The sequence below is a fragment of the Trachypithecus francoisi genome, unplaced genomic scaffold (assembly GCF_009764315.1).
Source record: "Trachypithecus francoisi isolate TF-2019V2 unplaced genomic scaffold, Tfra_2.0 Lachesis_group3, whole genome shotgun sequence".
Taxonomy (NCBI): domain Eukaryota; kingdom Metazoa; phylum Chordata; class Mammalia; order Primates; family Cercopithecidae; genus Trachypithecus; species Trachypithecus francoisi.
In genome coordinates, this window is record NW_022681468.1 from 25743189 (window position 1) to 25769079 (window position 25891).

General features: G+C 39.2%; 1 protein-coding gene across 13 annotated transcripts in view; it reads left to right on the forward strand.

The window, feature by feature from the left end:
- STON2 (stonin 2) overlaps positions 1–25891 on the forward strand; it is a 187816-nt gene that overhangs the window by 59062 nt on the left and 102863 nt on the right. For all 13 annotated transcript variants that reach the window (XM_033187226.1, XM_033187228.1, XM_033187237.1 and 10 more), the window contains one exon: positions 7750–7947. In XM_033187226.1, coding sequence (XP_033043117.1) covers positions 7750–7947 — 198 coding nt within the window. The remainder of the gene's footprint in view (positions 1–7749; positions 7948–25891) is intronic.

A 25891-nucleotide genomic window follows, 5' to 3' on the forward strand; every position in this document is an offset into this window, starting at 1 on the left:
TAGGGAAAATAAATTGTGATTTTTGTTGTATACAGAATACCTATAATATATATATACAGTACAAAAGTAAACATAAAATATATATGTAGCATTAAAATTTCAAAAACTTACTTTGCAAAAACTTGGTGAAAAGGATGAAAAGACGGGGACAGACTGGGAAAAAATATTTGCAAACCGCAGCCAACAAAGGACTAGTATCAGGCCAGGCACAGTGGCTCATGCCTGTAATCCCAGCACTTTGGGAGGCCAAGGCAGGTGGATCACTTGAGCCTAGGAGTTTGAGACCAGCCTGGGCAACGTAGTGGAACCCTATTTCTATGAAAATACGAAAAATTAACTAGGCATAGTCGTGCACACCTGTAGTTCCAGCTACTCTGGAGGCTGAGGTGGATAGATCGCTTGAACCTGGGAAGTGGAGGTTACAGTGAACTGAGATGGCATCACTCCACTCCAATCTGGACAACGGAGTGAAACTGTCTCAGAATAAAAACGAAAGGACTAGTATCTAGAATATATAGAAAAATCTCAAAACCCAACAGTAAAAAGTTCTCATTAAAAATTGGGCAAGGCCGGGCGTGGTGGCTCAGGCCTGTAATCCCAGCACTTGGGGAGGCCAAGGTAGGCAGTCACCTGAGGTCGGGAGTTCAAGACCAGCCTGAGCAACATGGTGAAACCCCGTCTCTCCTAAAAATAGAGAATTAGCTGGGCGTGGTGGCATGTGCCTGTAATCCTAGCTACTTGGGAGGCTGAGGCAGGAGAACTGCTTGAAACCAGGAGGTGGAGGTTGCGGTGAGCCGAGATCATGCCATTGTGCTCCAGCCTGGGCAATAAGAGCAGAACTCCATCTTCCAAAAAAAAGAAAAAAGTGAGTTAAAGAAATAAACATATGTTTCACCAAAGAGAATATATCAAGATAGTAAGTAATCACATGAAAAGATATTCAATATTATTATGCATTAGGGAAATACAAATTAAAATGATCCTTTCACTGTACATCTATTAGAATAACAGAAATAAAAAGTAATGGTAAGACTAAATGCTAGTGAGGATGCCGAGAGATTGGATCATTCTTGCATTGCTGGTGGGAATATAAAATGGTACAACCACTTTGGAAAACAGTTTGGCAGTTTCTTATAAAAGAAAACATGCAGTTACCATATGACCCAGCAATTGCATTCTTGAACTTTATCTCAGAGAAATGGAAACTTACGTTCATACAAAAACCTGTACACAAATGTTTATAGCAGCTTTATTTATAGTAGCTAAGAACCAGAAGCAGCCTAGATGTCCTTTGATGGGGAAAGAAGGAAACTAACTGTGGTATATGCATACCATGGGATACTACTCAGCAATAAAAAGGAATGAACTCCTGGTACATGCAACAACTCAGATGAAGCTCAAAGGCATTATGCTGAGTAATAAAAGCCAGTCCTAAAATGTTGCATAATGCATGATTCCATTTATATTGCATTCTTGAAATGACAAAATTATAGAAATGAAAAACAGATTAGTGGTTGTCAAAGGTTAGGAACAGAGCATGGAGATGGAGGCAAGGTAGGAGGGAAATAGGCATTGCTTATAAAAGTGCAGCATGAAGGATCCTTGCAGTGATGGAACTGTTCTGTATCTTGACTGGTGGATACATGAATCTACACACTGATAACATTGCATAGAACTAGATATACACACACACAGGAGTACATGTAAAACTGGGGAAATCTGAATAAGATTGGTGAATTGTATGAATGTCAATTTTCTGATTGTAATGTATTAGAGGAAGAGAGTTCAAGAGAGAGTGATTAGGGGAAAAAATGTACAAAAAGGTTCCTTAGGGGGACGATAATGAGAAAAAGGTTGAGAAACACTGTGTTAAGCCAACCTTGTATAAATTGGATAACTCAGTTTAGTCATTATATAATTCTCCTTTTCATAAATCACTAGATTCTCTTTGATAATTTGTTTGGGATTCTTTTCTCTGTGTCCGTGATTGAGATTATTCTGTATTTCTCCTTTTAGAGACTGTACGTATAAATTGGGTATATATTGTCAGATTTTGGTGTCTAACCTTGCAAATGCTAACCTTATAAATTTAATGAGTAGATGAGTGGCCTTTCTTCTTGTATACTCTGGAGTAGTTAGTGGAAGATTAAAAAATTTTTTTCTGGTGAGAAGGTTTTAAGTGTTGGTTCACTTAATTACAAGGTTACTGGACAAGTCAGGTTTTTAACTTTCTTCTTGAATCAGTTTTGAAAAGTTATATTTTACTAGGACTTCTATAGTTTTATCTGTGTTTGTGTACTGGTATAAAGACATTTATTATTTCCCTTCATTGCCTTCTAAATATAGTATTTGTAATTGTGTACCCTTTTCATTCCTACTGTTATTTGTGCTCTTTTTAATTCTATTTGTCTTCTCTAAGAACATTTTATCTGTGTGTTTTAAAAATTGTTAATAATTTATGCTTTTGTATTTTTTCCTTTTCTAACATTCTTTGATTTATTTTGTTCTACTTTTGCATGTTAATAAGTTGGGAGCTTATTGTATTAAGTTTCAGTTGTCTTCTAATATAAGCTGACTATATTGCTTACATATATTCTTAAAATTTTCACATATAGTATTTTCATTATTGCTTGACTCAAAATATTTCCTGATATTTATTAAGATTTCTTCTTTGACCAGTGAATTATTTAGAAGTATGTTTCTTAATTTTTAAATTTTCCAGTTTTTTAAAATCTAGATACTAGTTAACCAGACAACTAGTTAGATAACTAGATACTTAATTTTATTGTGACCAGTATTTGTGGTCTGTATACCAATTTTTTGAAATTTGATACAGCTTGCTTCATGTCAAGTGATAGCATGTTATTACTTGTCATAAAAATTCTTGGTGTTATTATAAAAAATATGCATTCTTCACCAGTTGAGTGTAATGTTCTATGATCATTAGATTAGATCAGCGTGTTCATTTTGTTGTTTAAAGTTTCGTTTGCAGGCCGGGCGCGGTGGCTCAAGCCTGTAATCCCAGCACTTTGGGAGGCCGAGACAGGCGGATCACGAGGTCAGGAGATCGAGACCATCCTGGCTAACACGGTGAAACCCCGTCTCTACTAAAAAAAATACAAAAATCTAGCCGGGCAAGGTGGCGGGCGCCTGTAGTCCCAGCTACTCAGGAGGCTGAGGCAGGAGAATGGCGTAAACCCGGGAGGCGGAGCTTGCAGTGAGCTGAGATCCGGCCACTGCACTCCAGCCCGGGCGACAGAGCGAGACTCGGTCTCAAAAAAAAAAAAAAAAAAAAGTTTCGTTTGCTTGCTGATATTTTTGCTTGCTTGATATGTCAATAACTGAGAGGTGTATTTTAACATCTTCCACTATGATGATGGACATTTCTTACTTTCTTACAGTTCTGTCAATTTTTGCATTAATAATTTTGAGGCTATGTTAATAAATATATCCAATTTTAGAATTATTATATTTCTGATGAATTGTGCTTTTTGTCATTTTGTTGTAAAGTCCATCCATAATCCATAACTCTGTGAGCTTTTTTTCATTAACATTTTGTCTTACATGGCTTTCCCATCCCTTTACTTTCCATCATTGATAATCATTTATATTTTAGATATATTTTTTGTACATACCATGTTAAATTTCATTTGTTGATTCAACCTGACAGTCTTTTTTCTTTTATCTGGAATGTTTAGTCCATTTATGTTTATTTTTAAGTACTGATATAGTTTTAATTCTAACATCTTACATTCCATTTATTTCACTTTTCTTTCCTACTTTAGGGATAGTTATAGTTTTTGTTTGTCTAAATTGTCTTTATTTTTTCCCTTGTTCTGTGAAGATATTTCACTGGGTATGTAATTCTAACTTCATAGTTATTTTTCTGTCTATACACTGAAGTGCACATTGGCTTCTCCTGCTATGGAAAGAGGTGGTAGTCAGTCTAAACAGTCTTCTTTCGAAGGTAATGTATATTTTCTCTTCGATGGCTGTTAAGATCTTCTCTTTGTTTTTGGTCGTATGTGGTTTTGGTGTCTGTTTGTAGATTTATTGTTACCTTGCTTGAGATGCCTTGGAATTTCTAATCTGACAAGTAAAATCTTTCATAAATTCTGGGGAATTTTCAACCAGTATTTTTTCAAGTATTGCCCCTCTACCATTTTCTTTCTCCTGTCCTTAGGAACTCAGATTAGGTATCTATGAGACTGTCTCACGCTGCCCTCCATGTGTGTCAATCTCTCTTTCGCATTTTCATCTTTTTGTCTATGTTATCCATTCAATTTTGTATTTACAGTAGTATATTTTTTCTTCTCTGGAAGTTTATTTAGTTCTTTTTCAATTCTACATGCTCCTTTTTCATATTTTTAATTTCCTTTCCTATTTTGTTAAACAGATTAAACATAATTGTGCTTTTTGCTCAACAATTCTAGTGTCTGAAAATTCTTTGCAGATCTCATTCTGCCTGTTCACCCCACCCACCAACACACTTTGCTGGTTCTTGTTCATAGTAACTTGATTTCTTATGCATTTTGTGATTTATTTATTTATTATGTGCACATCAACTTAGGAACATTCTGTCTGAGAAGGCTGGTTTGAAGGTATCTTCCTTGCAGAAAGGATTACTGGCCGGGCGTGGTAGCTCACTCCTGTAATCCTAACACTTTGGGAGGCAGAGGCGGGTGGGGCGGATGGATCACTTGAGGTCAGGAATTAGAGACTAGCCTGGCCAACATGGTGAAACCCGTCTCTACTAAAAATACAAAAAAAAATTTGCCAGGGATTGTGGCAGGAGCCTGCAGTCCCAGCTACTTGGGAGGCTAAGGCATGAGAATCACTTGAGCCCAGAAGGTGGAGATTGCAGTCAGCTGGGATTGCATCACTGCACTCCAGCCTGGACAACAAAGCAAGACTCTGTCTCAAAAAAAAAAAAAAAAGTCATTATTATAGTATTTGCTTTTCCTGGATGCCTGAGGCTACTAACCTGGAAATACTTAAACTAGTCTTAACTTGGAAGTTTTTCAGACCACACAAGTAGTTTTAGCTGCACACCCCTGTGTGAGACAATTTGTGGTTATTAATTCTCAGGAGATATTTTTTCCTCTACTCTTCACGCAATCCTAAGTTAGACAATTTTCTTTGCTATCTCCAGCTAGGGGGTGGAGGTTATTTCTAACTTACCCTTTAAGCCTTTTAGGAATTCTCACTTTATGCATCAGCTCTTCTGTTCCCCATCATCGGTTGGCCCTAGGTTCTTTATCATTTGCCTTCTTCATAAGAGGTTTGGAAAACTCAAGAGTCTGGTTTGTTCAAAATCTTGAGAGTAAAAATCAGCTTGTGTCCTCTGTTTACTCTTTTGGGGTTGCAGCTTTCACTCCGCCTCTGATGATTCTTTACTTTGTTGCTCACCCTGTGATGTATTTTAAATAATGTTATTACATTTCACAAATATTTTAATTTTGTTTCCATAGTAGTTTAAAGTATCTAAACCACCATACTATAGGAAATGGCATCGTATAGCAAACTTTTATAAATTTAGCTTTGCTTTTTATTTTTGGTTGGTTTATAAAAAAAATTTTTTTTCTATTTTATTTCTTTTTTAGTATTTTAATGTTTTTCTGTGTTTGGGGTGAGGGTTATAGATACCAGTCCAATTTTAATATTCCGTATTTAGTATAGACTGTTACGGAATGATTCGTGGTGCTTCTGTTCATATAACCAACGAATATTTGTTGAATGTCTGCTTTATACCAGGTACTATTCTAGGAATGGGATTATAGAAGTGAACATAATAGATAAAAATCCCTGCCCTCTCAAGGAGCTTGGATTCTAGTGTGGAAGACATGGGCATGTAGTACATTAGACAGTGATAACACTAAGGAAAAATAAAGCAGGGAAGGGGACCTTGCTTCTTTGGAGAGAATAGCTCAGGAATATGCAGAAAGGGTGACATTTTTAAAGAAAAGAGGATATGAGTGATGAACACTCCAGAAAAAGGACCTAAATGCTTTACAAATGCCTAGGAGAATAAGGAATGAAAAGTTTTATATTTATACTATTGCAAGCATTGATGTTTATTCTTTCTTCTCTCTTAAATCTCAATTTTTCTTTTTCTACTTGTTTAGTTTTCCTGGCAGGGGAACTGACTTTATCATCTTGGGCAAGTTTCTTAATGTCGTTGAGTTAAAATAAGACTACTGCCTATCTCTCAAGATAGACGGATGAAACAAGACATTTGTAAAATACCTGACATTTGATGGGTACCAATACATGGTAGTTTCTCTTGTTTTCATTCTTCCTGTCTTATCTAGGCTGTTTTCAGCACTTGTTTCAGTACCTGTTGGTAAATTTGCAATGATACGATTCTTTTTTTGTTTTTATTTTTATTTTTGCAATAGTTTCTCTCTTGTTGCCCAGGCTGGTGTGCAATGGCGCAATCTCACTGCAACGCCCACCTCCCAGGTTCAAGCGATTCTTGTGCATCACCCTCCCAAGTAGCTGGGATTACAGCACCCGCCACCATGCCCAGCTAATTTTTGTATTTTTTTTAGTAGAGATGGCGTTTCGCCATGTTGGCAGGCTGGTCTTGAACTCCTAACCTCAGGTGATCCACCCGCCTCGGCTTTCCAAAGTGCTGGGATTACAGGTGTGAGCCACCGTGCCTGGCCATAATGATATGATTTTTATGCAGCACCGTGGAGACAGCGTGTGATAGGAAATTAACTAAAGACAAATTAGGAGAATTGAAAAGTTTCAAATTTGAAAGATTTTAAAAAAACCTTTCTAAAGTAGTTTTTAAAGTCTGATTTAAAAACCGAGCTTTGTCCATTTTTCCCTTAAAGGTATTTTTCATTGTATTGCATGCAGGTTGGCAGCCTCAGTAAATTTCCATTTGTATACGTGACAGTCAGCAGAATCTCCAGTTACAGTCAACTCAAAGCAAGCAGGGGCATGCCACATACATGTTCATATATAGTTATATGTCTACTCTTTATCCTTTAACCTAAACTGGCTCTAATGTTTCAGTGTAAATTGGTGAGATTTTTGTGCCACTACAAATGGAGGAAATGTAATAGTGAGGGTGAAACTGCAAGATTCCTGTAGTTTGGACTTGAAAGAAGCTGAAATGTAAGTTAAGAAGTAAAATTAGACCCTGAAGTAACTTGTGTTCCTTTAGTGAGGTTTTCTTTGATTGGAGAGTCCTGGGACCTTACTTTTCTGTCTGTCTTTCTTTTTTTTTTTTTGAGACGGAGTCTAGCTCTGCTGCCCAGGCTGGAGTGCAGTGGGGCGATCTCGGCTCACCGCAAGCTCCACCTCCCAGGTTCACGCCATTCTCCTACCTCAGCCTCCCAAGTAGCTGGGACTATAGGCGCCCGCCACCACGCCCGGCTAATTTTTTGTATTTTTAGTAGAGATGGGGTTTCACCGTGTTAGACAGGATGGTCTTGATCTCCTGACCTCGTGATCCACCCGCCTCGGCCTCCCAAACTGCAGGGATTACAGGCGTGAGTCGCCGTGCCCAACTAGGACCTTACTTTTCATACTTGTTTTGATACTGATTCACCATGGGGTCTCAGTCAATCAGTTTTCTCTGTCTGTGTCATGAGTGATACTCTCCATACAAGACTTCCTTGCCTTGTATGACTGTTGAGATTTCATAGGATGTGAGCAACATCAAAGTAAGATAAGCACTAAAGACAAAGTACAACTATTTATATTGTATGCTTTTGGTTTTTGATCTCTCCCCAGCCCTACCATTGACCATACCCTGCTGGACATGCCCTTCCTTTGACACCCTGGGGAGATGCCCTCTGACATCTGAGAGCAGCTGGACCACCCATTCTGAAGATACCAGCAGTCCTAGCTTTGGATGTTCGTATACAGACCTGCAGCTCATCAATGCTGAGGAGCAGACGAGTGGTCAGGCTTCTGGGGCTGACTCGACTGGTAAGATGGAGCTCTAAGCCAGAGGGCTTTGCAAATCACTGTTGGTGTACCCAAGCCCACTTTTAAAGTCCTTTTAAAAATCGCTGCAGCTGGCTTCCTTTGCAGAATGAGTTCAGGTGTTGTTATCCAGTCAAAAAACTAGAACCCAAAGTGGCAAGAAATTGCATTGAGGAAGATGTATACACAAATTGGATCCTTGGTTGGCAGATTATTCATACTGGGTAACCATTTGACAGTGTATCTTAATATGTTGTTTTCTGACTGTTTGGTGTAAATACCATTCTCTGTCAATTTATTTTCTCCTGGGATTACTGAACTACGTGTAAATATGTACAAGGCTGAATCTTTCATCCTACTACCCACGCATCTTGCGTTTTCAATAAGAGGGAGGTAGATTTAAGCAGAAAAAAGCAAATGTTACGTGAAACAGAATGAGAATCAAGACTCAGCCACTGTGTTCAGACTACAAATCATTTTGCAGTTAAGTGTTTATTCTGTTGTGCCTTGGTTAAGTGATACGTCAGTCGGCAATGCACTATACCTCATTTATTAAACTTTCCAGTAGGCATAAGATGGAATGCTGGCTTTCTTTGCAGGTGGAATATGGGTCTGTTAACAAGTGCTGAATTACAGGCAAGGTTTGGAAATGGCATTGGAAAGATTCTTGGCATTGGAAAGATGTTCTTGGTGTTTTGGTTATTTGGCCCAAGAGATTGGTTTCTTCTGAAAGTGATGAAGTTACTGCTCGTTTCTCTGTGGATGAAATTACCCAGTGTGTTGACAGCATTTGTTTTTCCTTCTCAATGTTGTTCAGCGTTTCTAGGTCATTTTTAAGCTTTGGATGTTTGCCCTCATGCTATGTGCCATTAAATTTTACAAGTATAAAGAGGGATCTGAGTTGCAGACTGAGGGGTTCAGGCAGGGTTTGGTTTGGTATTTGATAATGTTGCAGAGAATCCTAGTTTATCATGGACCCACTTTGTCTTCAGAAGCTGTGGTTCTTTATAGTGTTTTGTTTTCACAGACACTCCTTCACTTTTAGTTTGTCTCTGTGGCTGATGATCCTGGTCGGTGGCTGAAATATGCCCCCAGGGCCCCATTTCCACAGTGGGGGCATCTCATGCATGCGAGCACACCTTCAGCAGCTGAGGCTGTTAGGAATAGAGGCTGAGCTTGCCTCCCTGCTTCACTTTTCATTGCTCTCGGCCCCCTTTCCAGGGAGGAGGCACCTAAGCCTTGGTTCAGGCTACCCAGACTCCAGAGCCAGACTTCTCAGGTTCAAACCCTGATTGTGCACTGACCAGCTATGTGACCTCGAACAGGATCCTTACTATCTTTATGACTCTATTTCCTCTTCTGAAAAATGGGTATACCTCACCAAGTTGTTATCAGCTCCAAATGAGACGGTTTATGTAGAATAGCTTACATGATGCTTGACACCGAGTAAGCGTCCATCAGGGATGAAGCAAGTTCTCTTTCCTGCTGCGAGGTTCTTGTTGCTTTGCAGAGTTGCAAAACGGGCCCCTCGCTGAAGGAAAAGACAAGATCTCTAGGCTTAGGCTGTTTTTTATTGTCTTCTCGACTTTCTTATTAGATGAAAGTTGCTTTAATTCTTGGAGGTTCAAGTAATGAAAATCAGAGCCCTAGCCTGAACTAGACATCATTAGTCTGCCTCCACAGCTTATCATTATTTTTAACATCTCCTTGTTCTAAAGTCATTCTAACAGTGTGATAGTTTGCATCAAGAAAACCTCCCGTGTTTTGGTTAGGGTCCTGGCAGGAAGCAGAGGGTGCCCTGAAAATGTTTATCCGGAGAGAGCTTAATGAAGGGACCACCTACAGAGGAAGCAAGCACTGGAATCATAGAAGAGGGGCTGCCCAACAGGAGCTATGGCGACAGAAAGGACAGAGCCACTGTAGAGATTTGACCAAGCAGGGAGATAGGGAAGAATAAATTCCTGGATCTGGTGCTGGTGCTTCCAACTGGCAGATCCTAGCCTGAGGCCAAAAGGCATGAAGCCCTGGGGAAGCAGCCCACGGAAGTCAGTCACCAGAGCAGATAGAATGGATCTGAGGTTGCAAGTGGGGAACAGGTGTGTTGGAATAGCCAGCACACGTGGTCCTCATGAGGAACTAACTGGCCCCTACACCAGAGTTTATACCAGAGACTCAGAGGCAAATCTGGGACTGGAGAATGAGGAGGGATGCTCTTATTCAACAAGAGGCAGTTTCCATGGCTACAGGGAGGGTAGAGGTATGGCTTTTTGGCAACCATCCTCTTTTTGGTTTGTTTGAGGCAGAGTCTCACTCTGTCACCCAGGCTGGAGTCTGGTGGTGCAATCTCGGCTCACTGCAACCTCTGCCTCCCAGGTTCAAGTGATTTTCCTGCCTCAGCTTCCCGAGTAGCTGGGATTACAGGTGTGTGCCACCACGCCTGGCTAATTTTTGTATTTTTAGTAGAGACAGCGTTTTGCCATGTTGGTCAGGCTGATCTCAAACTCCTGACCTCAGGTGATCCGCCTGCCTTGGCCTCTCAAAGTGCTGGGATTACAGGTGCACCACACCCAGCCCCATCCTCTTTTACAGTAGTAATAGTTATAGATAGCATTTAATGAGTGTCTGCTGTGTGCCAGCATATGCGGTATATGATCTCTGGTTTTCACAGCAGTGCTGCGAGGCCAGTGTCATTCTCCCCATTTCCTAGTTGACACCGAGTCTGAGAAAGGTAAAGCAACTTGTTAAGAGAACACCACTGAGAAATGGATGACCTGAATTTCAGTGAAACTTCCAAACCCTTTTCCAGCCAGTTTCCAAACCTGGCAGTGCCTCAAGTCACCGTAGTTAATTTATTTGCTATGTTACCCCCCCAGACTTTCTGTACAGATGTGTATAGAGGATGCATACGAGCATATATACAAGGGATTTAAAACAAGATGTGTAGCAGGCAGAGCTTGAGGATAAAGCTCATTTGTCCTTAACAGATATGCATGTTTACAGATAACTGCTGTGTGCCCACAGTATTATGTTGTGTAAACAAGTTTCTGGGCATTTTACTTTGAAATCTCCCTATTCTTGAGTAATCAAGCTAGGACCTAGGATGGCCCAGGTGCTAGGGAATGCTTCCATCTGCTTTGACGATACAGTCTTCCTTCACATCTCACCTCCATCTGCCCTCCAGGCCCAGAGGTGACAGGTGGTATATCTCCATGAGCCTGGGAAAGGAGAGGCAGTGAAGTGAGTCGTCAGAGAGCAGCTCCGTAGGCCGTGGAGTCAGTGTCTGGATGCATCCTGAGCTGTGGTAACCTATGAGGCTCTTCTAGAACATCCTGACGTGTGCAAACAGGGTAGAGTTCTGGCTTTGAAAAGTCTTTAACTCGTCCTGGGTCCCAGAATAGGAGGAGGAGAAGGAAAGACAAAGTTTAGGAGAATGAACAAGTATTTTTCAATCTGTGACATTTCTCCATTTACTCCAGTAGCAGGGAATTTAAAAATGCTTTCAGTTGTCCAGGCGTGGTGGCTCGTGCCTGTATTCCCAGCACTTTGGGAGGCTGAGGTGGGTGGATCACTTGAAGCTAGGAGTTTGAGACCAGCTTGACCAACATGGTGAAACCCCATCTCTACTAAAAATACAAAAATTAGCTGGGCGTGGTGGCGTGCCTGTAATTCCAGCTCCTTGGGAAGCTGAGGCAGGAGAATCGCTTGAACCCGGGAGGCGGAGGCTGCAGTGAGCCGAGATCGTGACACCGAACTCCAGCCTGGGTGACAGAGTGAGACTTGGTCTCAAAAAAAGAAGAAAAGGAAGAAAAAAATGCTTTCAGTTGAGCTATTGAGAGCGCCTCCAGCCAGGTGATGCCCTGCCCTCTGCCTGGCACCAGGCTTGTGGCAGTGCCAACCTCTAGGAGTGCCCTGCTTTGAGGCTGGATGGTTCCAGTTGGGGAAACTGAATCCCCCTGGGTTTTGGCGCAGATCCTCATCGGTCTGTCCTCCGGGTAAGTCATTTCTTCAGAGCTTTACTTACTTATTCGTAGAACGGAACTGAACGATCCTGCTCAGTCAGGGTGACGGTGTGTATGAATGTGTTTCGTACAGTGCAAAGTGCTATAGGAATAAAAAATCTTAATTTAATATCTCTTTGCTTCATTTCCATTTGATATGGGACATAAGGATAATTACTGTCCACTGCTCTGTTACCCTCAAAGAGAGCTGTTACCCAGACTATAGCATGTGGAATGAGATCTGAGAAGGGCTTTGCATTTCTCAGTAGCAAGCGGTAAACACAGAGACGCTGTGGGGAGTTCGGTATGACTGGTTTCTGTGCTTGGGGAACCTTGGGAGGAACTGCCCTGGGGAGATGTTTGTCATTGTCCCCCCCCCCGCCCCCGTGCCCCTTAGCATTGCAGAGGGTGATAGAGGGTGAAGAGCTCCTTGGAATTGCAGCCTCATCTGGAGCTCCCTCAGCTGAGCTGGGCTCTTCCTGGTGAGAGCACAGTGTGTCAGGGTAACCACTGGGCACCTCATGTTCTGTGAGTCACCTCTTGTTTGGAGAGGGATTGCGGTGCTCTGGGCCCAGCCTATTTGCCTTGGCCCCCTTGCTTGGTAGTGGGCTGCCGAGAGCAGAGCCTCAGCCTCCTCCCTGTCACCTGCGGCAGAGTTCTGCCGGGATCTGGCAGCCCCGCAGGGCAATCTAATTCCCAGCGTAATCGTGGAGGGAAAGACTCTGATCAGCCTACACTTTTTTTCTCATTTTCTCACCAAGGGGATAATTAGTAGGAAGGCAAACAAATCCCCTCACCTTGGTTAAATCACAGGGTGCGGGGGGCAGAGCTGGAGAGTAGTGTTGATGTTAGCTCTGAGGTCTGCTCTCAAGAGCAGACGGCAGGAGAAGATCCCAAACAACATTTCACTTCACTCTTACCTCTCATCTCCACAGGTGTCTCCTTTGTCTAGACAAGGTGGGCACACCCTGCCATTTTCACCAGTCAGTGTAGCTCTGTAATGCCACTAGGTTCATGTGGGTTGGTGAACAGTAAGAGGGTTGAGGGAATAAAAGCAAACCTTGTGCCTTTGAAGTTCATTCCAACCAGGGAAGAGAAAACACGTGAATGCTTGCACACAAGCTGCTCTTAAGTAGTAGGCTTTGGTTGGGTTCTTTTTTATTTTTATTTTGAGACAGAGTCTCACTCTGTCACCCAGGCTAGAGTGTAGTGGCATGGTCTTGGCTCACTGCAACCTCCACCTTCCGGTTTCAAGTGATCCTCCCATCTCAACCTCCTGAGTACCTGGGACCACAGATACGTGCCACCATGTCTGGCTAATTTTTGTATTTTTAGTAGAAATGGGGTTTCACTATATTGGCCAGGTTGGTCTTGAACTCCTAACCTCAGGTGATCTGCCCACCTCGGCCTCCCAAAGTGCTGGGATTATAGGCATGAGCCACTGCGCCTGTCCAAGTTCTCTTTTACGCATAAGAAAAGTATAGATTTAAGTGTAGGATTAGAATGCTCAGATATGTGTAAACTGAGGAATGTCAAGACTGGATGAAGCACATAGCAGGTGTTTAATAATTGTTTAATATATCCTTGAATGGATAGCTTGAGATTGCAGGTGGTGTTGTGCCAAACCCCTGTCAACTCTAGTGGGGATGGCACCAGGTTCAAGAGGCTGAAGAAAAGACCCAGGGCCAGCAAACAAGACATGGGCCTTTATTGGAGGCTTGCATGCAGGGAAGAGAGTCCAGTGGTGGGAGACTGGACAGAACAGCAACCACTTGCAAAAAGCATGCAGTTTATATAGCATTTTCAGTTAGCACCATTTTGCTAACTACCTCCACCTGGCAACCTTTATTCAACCCAGAACTTGGGGCCTTGATCCACTGTATAGCCTGTGTTCCTTGGGATGGGCTGGGGGCTCAGATGTTCCTCATAGACAAGGAACAAATCCCCAAGTTGGCTACGCCAGGATTCCTTAGCTCAACACACACATTCATGTGCGTCTGCCATACGGGCTCCTTCTCAGGCTATGCTTATGTTATTGCTATCAGGTGGATTTGCCATACAGGTGGCTAAAATCATCTGCATCCCTGACATTTGTATCCCACTTGAACTTAAGAGACCAGCATTTCCCAAAGTGTGTCCCATGCAGAAGGCCAAAGAGATCCAGATGCTGAGGCTGGCATGTTAGGTCATGCTGTGCACCCTTTGTTGGAGATTTATAACATGTATTAGCTTATTAAAGACTTTGAAAATTCCTGAAGTTATATGTATGTAGATGTATAATTTATATTTATATGCATGTAATGTGTACACACACACACACATATATACATTTAGCTTTTCATTAACCTCTACTGCCTACTTGGTCAGATAGTGGTGTTCAGAAACCCAAACATACATAAATTGGCAAATCTGACTTGGAAGTACAGGCCATTTTAGCTGTGTTTTCTAACACTGCTAAAGTGTTAGAGAGCTAGGGAAACCAGAAAGAAATATTTTGACAACCTACCTGTTATTAGTTAACTTTATGAAGTTAGCCTTACTTTGTCTCTTGCTCTGCTAAACCTCTTGGCCTTTTTAAAAAATATAAAATTCTAGATTCAGCAGACTCAAAACTATTTTGCCAAACTTTCTTTGTATTTAAACCCCCATAGGCTTTAAAACAAATTTAGACCAGATGTTCTTGATTCATTTGCATTTAACGGATCACAGTGGACTTCTGCCAGAGCAGTAGGATATCCCTAGAGATTTTGAGCTCAGTTTTTTTCTCAGAAACAAGTGTTTGTATTCCATTTGGATTTTAGAGTCCAGCATTTCCCAAAGGGTGTCCCAAAGTGATTTCCCAAAGTGAGTAGAGAGTTGTGGCCTGCGGAACCTCAAATTTTTGTGACAACTACTTTTTAGATGCTCAGAAAGGTTCTCTTGTCATTATTTATTAAGAGCGTCACCTGGGCTGCGTGTCTCTGTACAAGATATAACATGTTTCTCTGTTGCCTGTTTTGCTGTCATCCTGCTGCAGCTCATAGAGCTGCAAACCGGAGTGGGGCCCAGATTCACAGGTAAACAGTAATTACCATTGTGCTTGATGGGATTACAGGAGATTTTTGTCGTTCTTAAGGCACATCTCTATTTTATGATATTTTTTAACCTTGAATATATTTTGCTTGGAAAACAAAAACAAGTTAACTAATTTTTAAAATTCTTTCTCCTAGCTACAAAAGTCAGAGATACTCATCTTCTTCCTGAACAGTATTTTCCTTCCTTAAAATGGAAGAACAGCAGAGCAGTTTTTTTAAACAAATCATCTTTTCACTGTTTCGTTAACAAATACAAATTTGGCCTCATTTCTGTTCTCATGTATTTTTGTCTTCATTTGTTGTGCATTTTAGATTTTAATCCTTATTAAAACCAAAAAACTCTAATGATTGCTTTGTTTGAAGCTTTTTCCAGGAGGTTCAAAAGTTTCTCAGAAACACATATATTGAGTTCTTACCATTTATCAGTTACTGAGAATACAGAGAAAAGTAAGCTCTGTGATATTTTCCCATGAGGAAGTGATAATCTACAAACAGCTTTTTTTTTGCCATTAAAAGGATTTTTATATGTAATTTGTAAAATTGTTTCTATGTGTCATTGTTTCTACTATGTGCCAGGAATGTCCTATATACTTTATATATATATTATCTCATTTAATCTTCACAATTTAAAAGTACATATTGCTGTCCCATTTTATGAGTTCAGAGCCAACAGCTCAAGAGGTTAAATGATTTGTCAAAAGTCACACAAATAGGAAAGTAGTTGGGATTCAACCCAAGTCTCTCCTGGGCTCATCCTGCGCTGTGCCTGGTGTACTGTGGGAGGCTGGTGTTTGTGAACACAGTCACTTGCTGGAAGGAGCAATTATAGAGAGCCTTCCCCAGATGCAGTGCTGCCTCCGTTGCATTTCCCAGGAGCAATATACAACCCCCCTCATGTGCTTATTTTACTGGACTGCAATTCTTTGTTTAGGAGTCCTCTGCTGGACCGAGACCTTTATGGAAGCAGGAACCACCTCCGTTGTATATCCCCAGCATGTTGCCTGGCACATTGAAATTACACAGTGGATCTTTGTGGAATAAATTAATCTTTTTTTAATTTAAAAATTTAAAATTGTGAGTAGATAAATTATATGTATTTATGGGGTACAAAGTTATGTTATGATTTTTTAATATAATGTGGAACAATTAAATCAATTAACATATCTATCACCTTAAATACTTATTATTTTTTGTGGTGAGAAGACTTGAAATGTATTCTCTTAGCAATTTTCCAGTCTAAAATACAGTATTAGTCACTGTATTCATCACACCATGTAATATATTTTCAAGAAATAAAAACCTTATTACTACTGTCTCATTGAGGCTTTGTACCATTTGACCAGCATCTACCCATTCCCTGCATCTCCCCAGGCTCTGGTAACCACCATTCTACTTTCTGCTTCTTTAAGTTCGGTTGTTCTACATTCCACATATAAGGGAGAACATGTAGTACTTATTTTTCTGTGCCTGGCTTATTTCACTTAGCATAATGTTATTCACGTCCATCCATGTTGTTGCAAATTACAAAATATTTTTCTTTTTAAAGGCTAAATAGTATTCCATTGTGTATATATTCCACATTTGCTTCATCCATTCATCCACTGATGGACACTTAGGTTGATTCCATAACTTGTGTATTGTTTAATAGTGCTGTAGTGAGCATGGGCATGCAGACATCCCTTTGACATACTGATTTCAAATCTTTTGAGTAACCCAGAACTGGGATTGCTGGATCATATTGTAATTCCATTTTTAGTTTTATGAGGAGCCTTTTTCATAATGGCTGTACTAAATTACATTCCCACCAACATTATACAAGGGTTCCCTTTTCTCCACATCCTCACCAACACTACTGATATTTAATCTTTTTGATAATGCCATTCTGACAGGTATGAGGTGATATCTCATGGTGGTTTTAATTTGCATTTCCCTAATGGTTATTGATGTTGCATATTTTATATGTATATATATTTATATATATGCATATTTTATATGTATATATTTATATATATGCATATTTTATATGCATATATATTTATATATATACATATTTGCATGTTAGCCTTTTGTATGTCTTCTTTTGAGAAATGTCTTTCAGGTCCTTTGCCTATTTTAAAATCAGATGATTTGTTTTCTTTCTATAGAGTTGTTTGAGTTTCTTATATATCTTGGATATTAATCCCTTATCAGATGTGTGGCTCGCAAATATATTCTCCAAATTCATAGTTTGTCTCTTCCCTCTGTTGTTTCCTTTGTTGTACAAAAACTTATTTTGATTTAATCCCATTTGTCTTTTTTATTTTGTTGCCTGTGCCTTTGGGGTCAAATGTAAAAAATCATTGCCTAGACCAATATTGTCTAGTTTTTCCCTTATGTTTTCTTCTAATAGTTTTACAGTTTCAGGTCTTATGTTTAAGCCTTTAATCCATTTTGAGTTGATTCTGTATATGGTGTGAGATACAGGTCTAATTTTATTCTGCATGTGGATATCCAGTTTTACCAACACTATTTATTGAAGAGATGATTCTTTTCCTAAGGTGTTGGCACCTTTGTCAAAAATCAAATGACTGTACATGTGTGGGTTCATTTCTGGGCTTTCTGTTCTGTTCCATTGGTTAATGAGTCTATTTTTATGCTAGTATTATGCTCTTTTAATTTCTATATCCTTGTAGTATAGTTTCAAGTCACGTAGTGTGATACCTCCAACTTCTGTTGTTTTTGCTTGTGACAGCTTTGGCTATTTGTTGTTTGTTTTGTTTTTAAGTCAATGTGGAATTTTAGGATTGTTTTCTATTTCAATGAAAAATGACATTGGAATTTTGATAGGGATTGCACTGATTCTGTAGATTACTTTGAGTAGTATCGTCATTTTAACAATATTATTATTCTAATCCATGAGCACAAGGTATCTTTCCATTTATTTTTATCTTCTTAAATTTATTTCATCAGTGTTTTATAGTTTTCACTTCTTTGGTTAAATTTATTCCTTTTTTGTAGATGTTGTAAATGGGATTGTTCTCTTGATTTCGTTTTCAGAACATTTGTTGGTGTATAGAAAAAGTACTGATTTTTGTATGTTGATTTTGTGTCCTGCAACTTTATTATGTATATTTATTAGTTATAACAGTTTATGGGTGGAATCTTAAGTGTTTTCTATATGTAAGATTATGTTATCAACAAACAGTGACAATTTCATTTCCTCCTTTTCTAATTGGATGCCTTTTATTTCTTTCTCTTGCCTAATTTCTCTAAGGATTTTCAATACTATGTGGAATAGAAGTGGCAAGAGTGGGCATCCTTGTCTTGTTCTAGGTCTTAGGGAAAAGAGTTTCAGTTTTTCACTGTTAAATATAATGTTAGCTGTGTGTTTATCACATATGGCCTTTACTGTGTTAAGGTACATTCCTTTCATACCTAATTTGTTATTTTTTTATCATTAAAGAATGTTGAGTTTTGTCAAATGTTTTTGCTGCATCTAATGAGATGATCATATGTTTTTTATCTTTTATTTTGTTAATGTGATTATCACATTTATTGATTTGCATATATTGAAACATCTTTGCATCCCAGGGATAAATCCCACTTAATTATAGGTTAATGATTATTTTAATGTGCTATTAAATTTAGTTTGCCAGTATTTTGTTGAGGATTTTGGAATTTATGTTCATGAAGGATCCTTTGCTATAGTTTCCTTTTCTTGTAATGTCCTTGTTTGGCTTATAAGAAGAGCTATGCTGGCCTCTTAAAAGAGTTTGGAAGTGTTTTCTCTTTAATTTTTTTAAAGAGTTTGTGAGGATTGGCATTCTTCTTTATTTAAAAACAATTTTTTTAAGACAAGGTGTTATGTTACTCTGTTGCCAAGGCTGGAGTATAGTGGCATGAAGACGGCTCACTGCAGCCTCAACCTCCCAGGATTGAGCGATCCTCTGCTCTCGGCCCCCCATGTGGCTGGGACAACAGGTGTGCACCACCACACCTGGCTAATGGCAGACTTCAGCAGTAAAGCCATTGGGCCCTGGAACTTTTCTTTGATGGAATTTTTTTTTTTTTTTTTTAATCACTGGTTCTGTCTCCTTATTGGTTATTGGTCTGCTCAGATTTTGTATTTCCTTGTGATTCAATCTTGGTAGATTACATTTGTTAGGGAATTTATCCATTTCTTCCAGGTTATCCTATTTTTTGGCATGTAATTATAATATTCTCTTAATATCCTTTGTATTTCTGTGATCAGTTGTAATGTCTCCCCTTTCACTTCTCATTTTATTTACTTGTGTCTTCCATTTTTTCTTAGTCTAGCTAGAAGTTCATCCATGTTATTTTTTCAAAAAATCACCTCTTCGTTTCATTAATCTTTTGTATTTTTCTAGTCTCTACTTCATGTATTTCTGCTTTGATCTTTATTATTTCTTTTTTCTGTTGACATCAGGCTTAGTTTGTTCAGCTTTCTCTATTTTCTTGAGGTGTACATTAAATTACTACTTGCAATAATTCCTTATTTTTTTTTATGTAGGCGTTCATTGCAATAAACTTTTCTCTTAGAACTGCCTTTGCCACTCCCATAAGTTGTGGTACATTGTATTTCTGTTTTTGTTTGTCTCAAGATATGTTTAAATCCTTTTAGTTTCTTCTTTGATCCATTGGTTGTACAGAGTCATGTTGTTTAATTTCTATATATTTGTGAATTTTCTGAACTTCTCCATGTGATTGATTTCTATTTGTTTACATTGTGGTCAGAAAACACTCTTGATATGATTTCAGTCTTCTTTAATTTAAAAAGACTTGTTTTGTGACCCACCATATGATCTATACTGGATAATGTTCTGGATGTGCTTGAGAAGAATGTATATTCTGTTGCTGTTGGATGGAATGTTCTGTATATGTTTGCTAGGTCCATTTGATCTAAAGTGTTGTTCAAGTCCAGTGTTTCCTTATTACTTTTCTGTCTGGTTAATCTGCCCATTATTGAACATAGAGTATGAAGTCCTATATGATTATTGTATTGCAATACGTCTTTCCCTTCAATCTTTTAATATTTGTTTTATGTATTTAGGTGCTTCGATATTGGGTGCATATGTATTTATAATCATTGTATTCTCTTGATGAATTGGCCCCTTAATCATTATATAATGTCCTTCTTTGTCTCTTCTTACAGTTTTTGACATAAGGTCTATTTTGCCTGATATAAGTATAACTATCCCAGCACTCTTTTGGTTTCCATTTGTGTGGAATATCTTTTTCTATTCCTTTACTTTCAGTCTATGTGTGTCTTTAAAAGGGAGGTGACCCAGCATATGGGTGGGTCTTATTTTTTCATCCATTCCATCACTCTATGTCTTTTTATTGAGTAATTTAATCAATTTACATTCAAGGTAAGTATAGATAGGTAAAAACTTACCATGCCATTTTATTAATTGCCTTCTGGTTGTTTTGTAGATTATTTTCCTATCTTTCTTCTGACTTCATTTGTGATTTTATGGTTTTCTGTAGTGGTATGCTTTGATCCTTTGTACTTTTGTTTTGCTCTTCTGCTAAAGATTTTTTGCTTTGTGATCACCAAGAGGCTGACCTAGAACATCTTGTACTTCAGACTGCCTTATTTCAAGTTTATGATAACTTTGATTGTATATAACAACTCTACATGTTTACTCCTCCCTCCCCCCACACCTTCTGGTTTTAATGTCAGAATTTATATTATTTTGTAATGGGTATCCTTTGACAATTTATGTTAGCTATAGTTGTTATTAATAGTTTTGTCTTTTAACCCTTAATGCTAGAGATAAAATTGCCTTAGACATCATCATTATAGTACATTTACAGTATTCTGAATATGGCTCTGCTTTGCTTATAGCATTGGGTCTTGTGCTTTCGTAATTTTTACATTATTTATTACTTAACAGCAGCTTTTTGCTTCAACTTTTAAAGACTTCACTTATCAGTACCTATAAGGTAGGAGTACTGGCAATGAACTCCCTTAGCTTTTGTTTGTCTGGAAAATTTTTTATTTTTCCCTCATTTCAGAGACAGCTTTGCTGAGCAAAGCATTCTTGGTTGGCAGATTTCTTTTTTACTTCAGCACTTTGAATATATCATCCCACTCTCTTCAGGCCTACAGAGTTTCTGCTGAGAAATTGATTATAGTTGTATTGGGACCCCTTTTTATGTGATGTATTTCTTATCTCTTGGTGCTCTCATAATTTTTTATTTGTCTTTAATTTTTGATCATTTGATTATGTGTCTTTGTGAATTCCTCTTTGGGTTGAATTTTGTTGGAGACTTCTGCACTTCCTGTACCTGGATGTTGTCATCTTTCCTCAGGTTAGAGAAATTTTCAACTATTATTTTTTTTAAAATATGCTTTCTGGCTCCCTTTCTTTCTTCTCCTTCTTGAATTTCTATCATGTGAAGGTTAGGTGTCTTGATGGTGCCTCATCCATAAGTCCTGTAGGCTTTCTTCATTCTTTTGCATTCTTTTTTTTTCCTCTTCTGAATGGATAATTTCAAATGTTCTGTCTTTGAGTTCACTCATTCTTTCTTCCATTTAGTCAAGCCTGCTGTTGAAGTGTTCTATTGCATTTTTTTTTTTTCTGAGACGGAGTCTCACTTTGTAGCCTAGGCTGGAGTGCAGTGGCGTGATCTCTGCTCACTGCAACCTCCGCCTCCTGGGTCCTGGTTCAAGCAGTTCTCCTGCTTCAGCCACCCAAGTAGCTGGGATTACAGGAACACGCCACCATGCCTAGCTAATGTTTGTATTTTTATTAGAGACAAGACTTCACCATGTTGGCCAGGCTGGCCTTGAACTCCTGACCTCATGATCTGCCCGCCTCGACCTCCCAAAGTGCTGGGATTACAGGTGTGAGCCACCATGCCCAGCCTCTGTTGCATTTTTCGCTTCAGTAATTGTGTTCTTTATCTCTAGGATTTCTATTTTTTGTTGTTGTTTCTATTTCTTTGTCAAAATTCTCATTCATGTATTATTTTCCAAATTTTATTTCATATTTATCTATATATTCTTGTCATTTACTGAACTTTTTAGAGAGGATTATTCTGAATTTTTTGTCTGTCATTTCATAGATCCCCCTTTCTTTTGGGCCCATCATTGGAGCTTTGTTCGTTTCTTTTGGAGGTGTCATGATTTCCTAAGTCTTTGTAATCCTTGTGTTCGTGCATTGATATCTGTGTATTTGAGGACAGCCAACTTTTCTGGCTGTCAAGGTGTTCTTTTGCAGAGGTAGGCCTTCACTGTTTAGTGAATCTGATAGGACAACTGGTAAGGACTCTGGGAAGAACTTGCTTTCAGATACTCTAGATGGCTGGGCTGCTGCCTTTGTCTTGCATTTGGATGGGGTAGTTGGCTGGGCTCCGGTATCTGGTGAGACCACTGGCTGACCTCTGCAGTCAGGCTGAGCTGCTGGATGGACCCTGTAGTCACCTCAGATTGGGCCAGGCCACAGGGTGCATTCCCTGGCCAGGTGATACCACTCTCTGAGTTTAGCAGCTAGACAGGGTTGCAGGAGAAGCCCAGAGATCAGGTGGAGTTTCTGATCAGGAAAGATAGGACAAGCTGCTTTGTTTTCCTCTGCTTTTCTCAGTGTAAATACATAGTTGAGGTTTGCCTCTTTGCTCTGTGGGGCCTTGGAGTGGGCTCTGAGGCTGGGTTGAGAACTGTTCAAACTCTTAGGTATGGCAGATCAGCTTTGTGGGTGGGCTATGCTGTTAGCTAGTAACTCTGATAGGGAGCCACCACTGGCAAGTACACAGAGCTACCACCAAGGTCTACATTCCTGGTTGCTGTGGGCTCTGCTTTCTTGCTTTGTTTCTACCTGACCCCCGATGTTTTAGATGAATGGTTTCCTTCTGGACACAGGTCTTGGTGGAGGTTGAAATGACCATGGGCTTCCTGGGAAGTGTTTGAGAATCCTAGGGAAGCTGGGTGTCTGTCTCTGATTCTCTTTTTCCTCTGTAGAAAACATGGTTCCAAGGAGAATCCACTCTTTGGCCCTGTGTCAACCTGGAGGGAGAGGGAGGAGTGAAGTGATTAAAGTGAGTCTATTTCTCTTACCCTTTCCATGAGGTTTTCATTTCATCCTGTGGACCGTGTAGGTGACTGAGATTTGTTCCAATTTGCGGGGTTTCACCTAGGTGTTCCTGTCTGTGGATAGTTGCTAGTTGAACTCTTTGTCGGGGGTAGTGAAGCGGGGACCTCCCATTCTGTCATCTTGTTAATGTCCTAAATTCAATTTTCTGATATAGAGCTAGAAGACCTTCATTTCCAGACCTTTTCTCCAGTCACCTAGGCTTAAGTGTATTTGCTCACCGAAATGTATTTTCATGACTGGTAAGAATTAAAAGAGAACACATGGATGTGACTAGTGTGGAAATAAAACTTTTCCCCATGTTTTCAAATGTTAGACTATTATCCAATAGTTTCCATTTTTTTCCTGTTCTTATTTGAATTTTACTGTCATCTTTTAATTTTTTTTAAATTAATACATGTAGATGTGTGGAGGTGCAGTGGAAGAATGCTCTGTAAGTTTACATATTTCAGAATATTACTCTTCTATACATTCTTTGACCAAAATAACCATATTTTTCTTCCCTATTTATTCACCTCAAAGACTGCAAATATGGTGACTTGGGGAAAGCTTTTCCATGATATTGAAATATATTCTTGTAGTTACTGAACCATCTGTGTGGAGCAAAATCTAAGAAAGAGCAACAGAGTTTAAGATGCTGTGTTCCAAAAGGGTGGTGTAAACGAGATATTTCGGAAGCTCTTAATAAAAAACTTGTAGTCTCCAACCAGAGATTGTTGCAAGTCCCTTTCAGAATTGCTAATATGTTTATACTGAAGAGGAGGTGACAACTGTAATGCTTTTTATTGATTATCTTCTGTGATGTTCTTTTTAGTGTTACGATCCTTCTTTAACAGATGAGGACACCAATGCCCAGAGTCACACTTTAGTCAAGTGCTAAAATTAAGACTGACATCCAGGCTTGTCAGCACTATGCAGCTCTGTCCCTCCTGTGGCTCGGCCCTCGGGAAGGGTCACTCCTCTGTTCCCAATCCTATAGGGCAGAGTTTAAGATGTTGTGTTTTTTCAGTTCCAATCAGGTGATTCAAACTAGATATGGAACCACTTAGAATCCAGAGGGCCCATGAACTTGGATGATTTACATCTTTATGGTCTCCAGCTCCTAGGGAGGTTAATGAGATGAGCATGTCCCTCCATTATGGATGTAGACAACAAACCCCAGTAACATTAGCAGTACCTTCCACTTAGTCACCAACAGAAAGCATAGATGCCTCCATAGCACATTATAGTTGTGACAGATATCTTAAGATAGCCTTTATCTTTTACGGTTGCTACTTGGAAATCATGGTAGTTCTTGGCTCTATTAATGGTTGTATTAGTAGTAGTATTAGCCATAATAATGGTAGCATTATTATGGTTGTTATAATGGTAATACTACCATTAATCATAATAGTATTAATATGTTAATAAAGAAGTGCTGATATTGTTATATCAGAAACTCATGAAGTTGGTTTCTAATATTAGATAAGTATTTTAATATATACTTTCTTTTTAAGTCGTATGTATTTGTTCATGTATTTGACACATTGTCTTGAGAAGGCATCCTAGGCTTTAGGAGACTGACAAATGGTCGATAGCACAAAACAGCCAAGAATCCCTGCTTTGCTTATACACCTCTGATGCTTATACAATGAAGCACAGACTCTGTGGATCTAATGTCTAATGCCAACTATTCATTTATTCAAGAAATGAGGAACTACTATGTTCCAGCCACTAGGCTGGAACCTCATACCAGCCAGAGGTCAGGGCAGTATCCAGGCAAGAGATGGTGGCCTGGACTGGGGAACTGGACTAGGTTAGAAAAAAACTGAACAGATTTAAAAGGGATTTAGCATTTTGAATGGACAGAATCTGTATCAAACTCTTTCCCCCATTATCCTTCAAAAATTTGCATCTTTGTGCCTCTACTGCTGCTTTCACCTTAATAACTCCATTTTTGTCCACATGACAAAGACCTACTGATTATGTAAGATCAAATTAAAATAATGTTTTCTCTCACACAGTTCTTACTTTGTGCCAAGTATGATCCTAAAGAAAACATTCAAAGTAAGCTATCCCAAGCAGGTTCTCTCATGAGTTTTGCTCCGTGTCACAGTTGCTGTCACCTCTTATTTTAGGAGAGCTCTTGGCATAGATGTTATCTCCCTAACAAACTCTTCAGTCCTCCAGGGCAGTAGTGTTTTCATTTCTGGATTGTCCTCACAGTCTGGTTTCCAGCATAATGCTTGGAATTAGGGAAGTGTCCAGTGAATTTTGTAAAGCTGTATTTCCCATTTTTCCCACATTGTATCAGCATTGTCCCTTGCCTCCCGACAGAAAAAAAAAAAAAAAAAAAAAAGAGCTTACCTCAAAATACCTTAGTCTCAAGCACTTGAGTCTAGAAAGAGAATTGAGAAAAATGGAAAGTAGTTCCTCCGGTCATAATTCTGAACTGTTTTACTGAATATTTTAAACGTAGATAGCATTTCAAATAATCATCAGATTCACCCATGAAAGATGGTGTCTCTAGCTTTAAGTAGTTTCCCAGATGAGTAATTTAACACCACTGATTTAAATGACATTAGAAATTGCTCACTGAATCTCTTGTGCAAAGTCAGGGCTTCAAAAAGATTTATGAGCTATGCTTTTTAAAGATAAAATGTTAACATGCGCTCAACAAAGTATCAATGGACATTAAGTGGTCAAGCCATGGTAGCTGGTACAGAGTACCCCGGCCAGTGTTTATTATTAATTTATTAACCCCAAAACCTCTGGAAATAAGTCTTCTTTTTTGGTTTTAGAA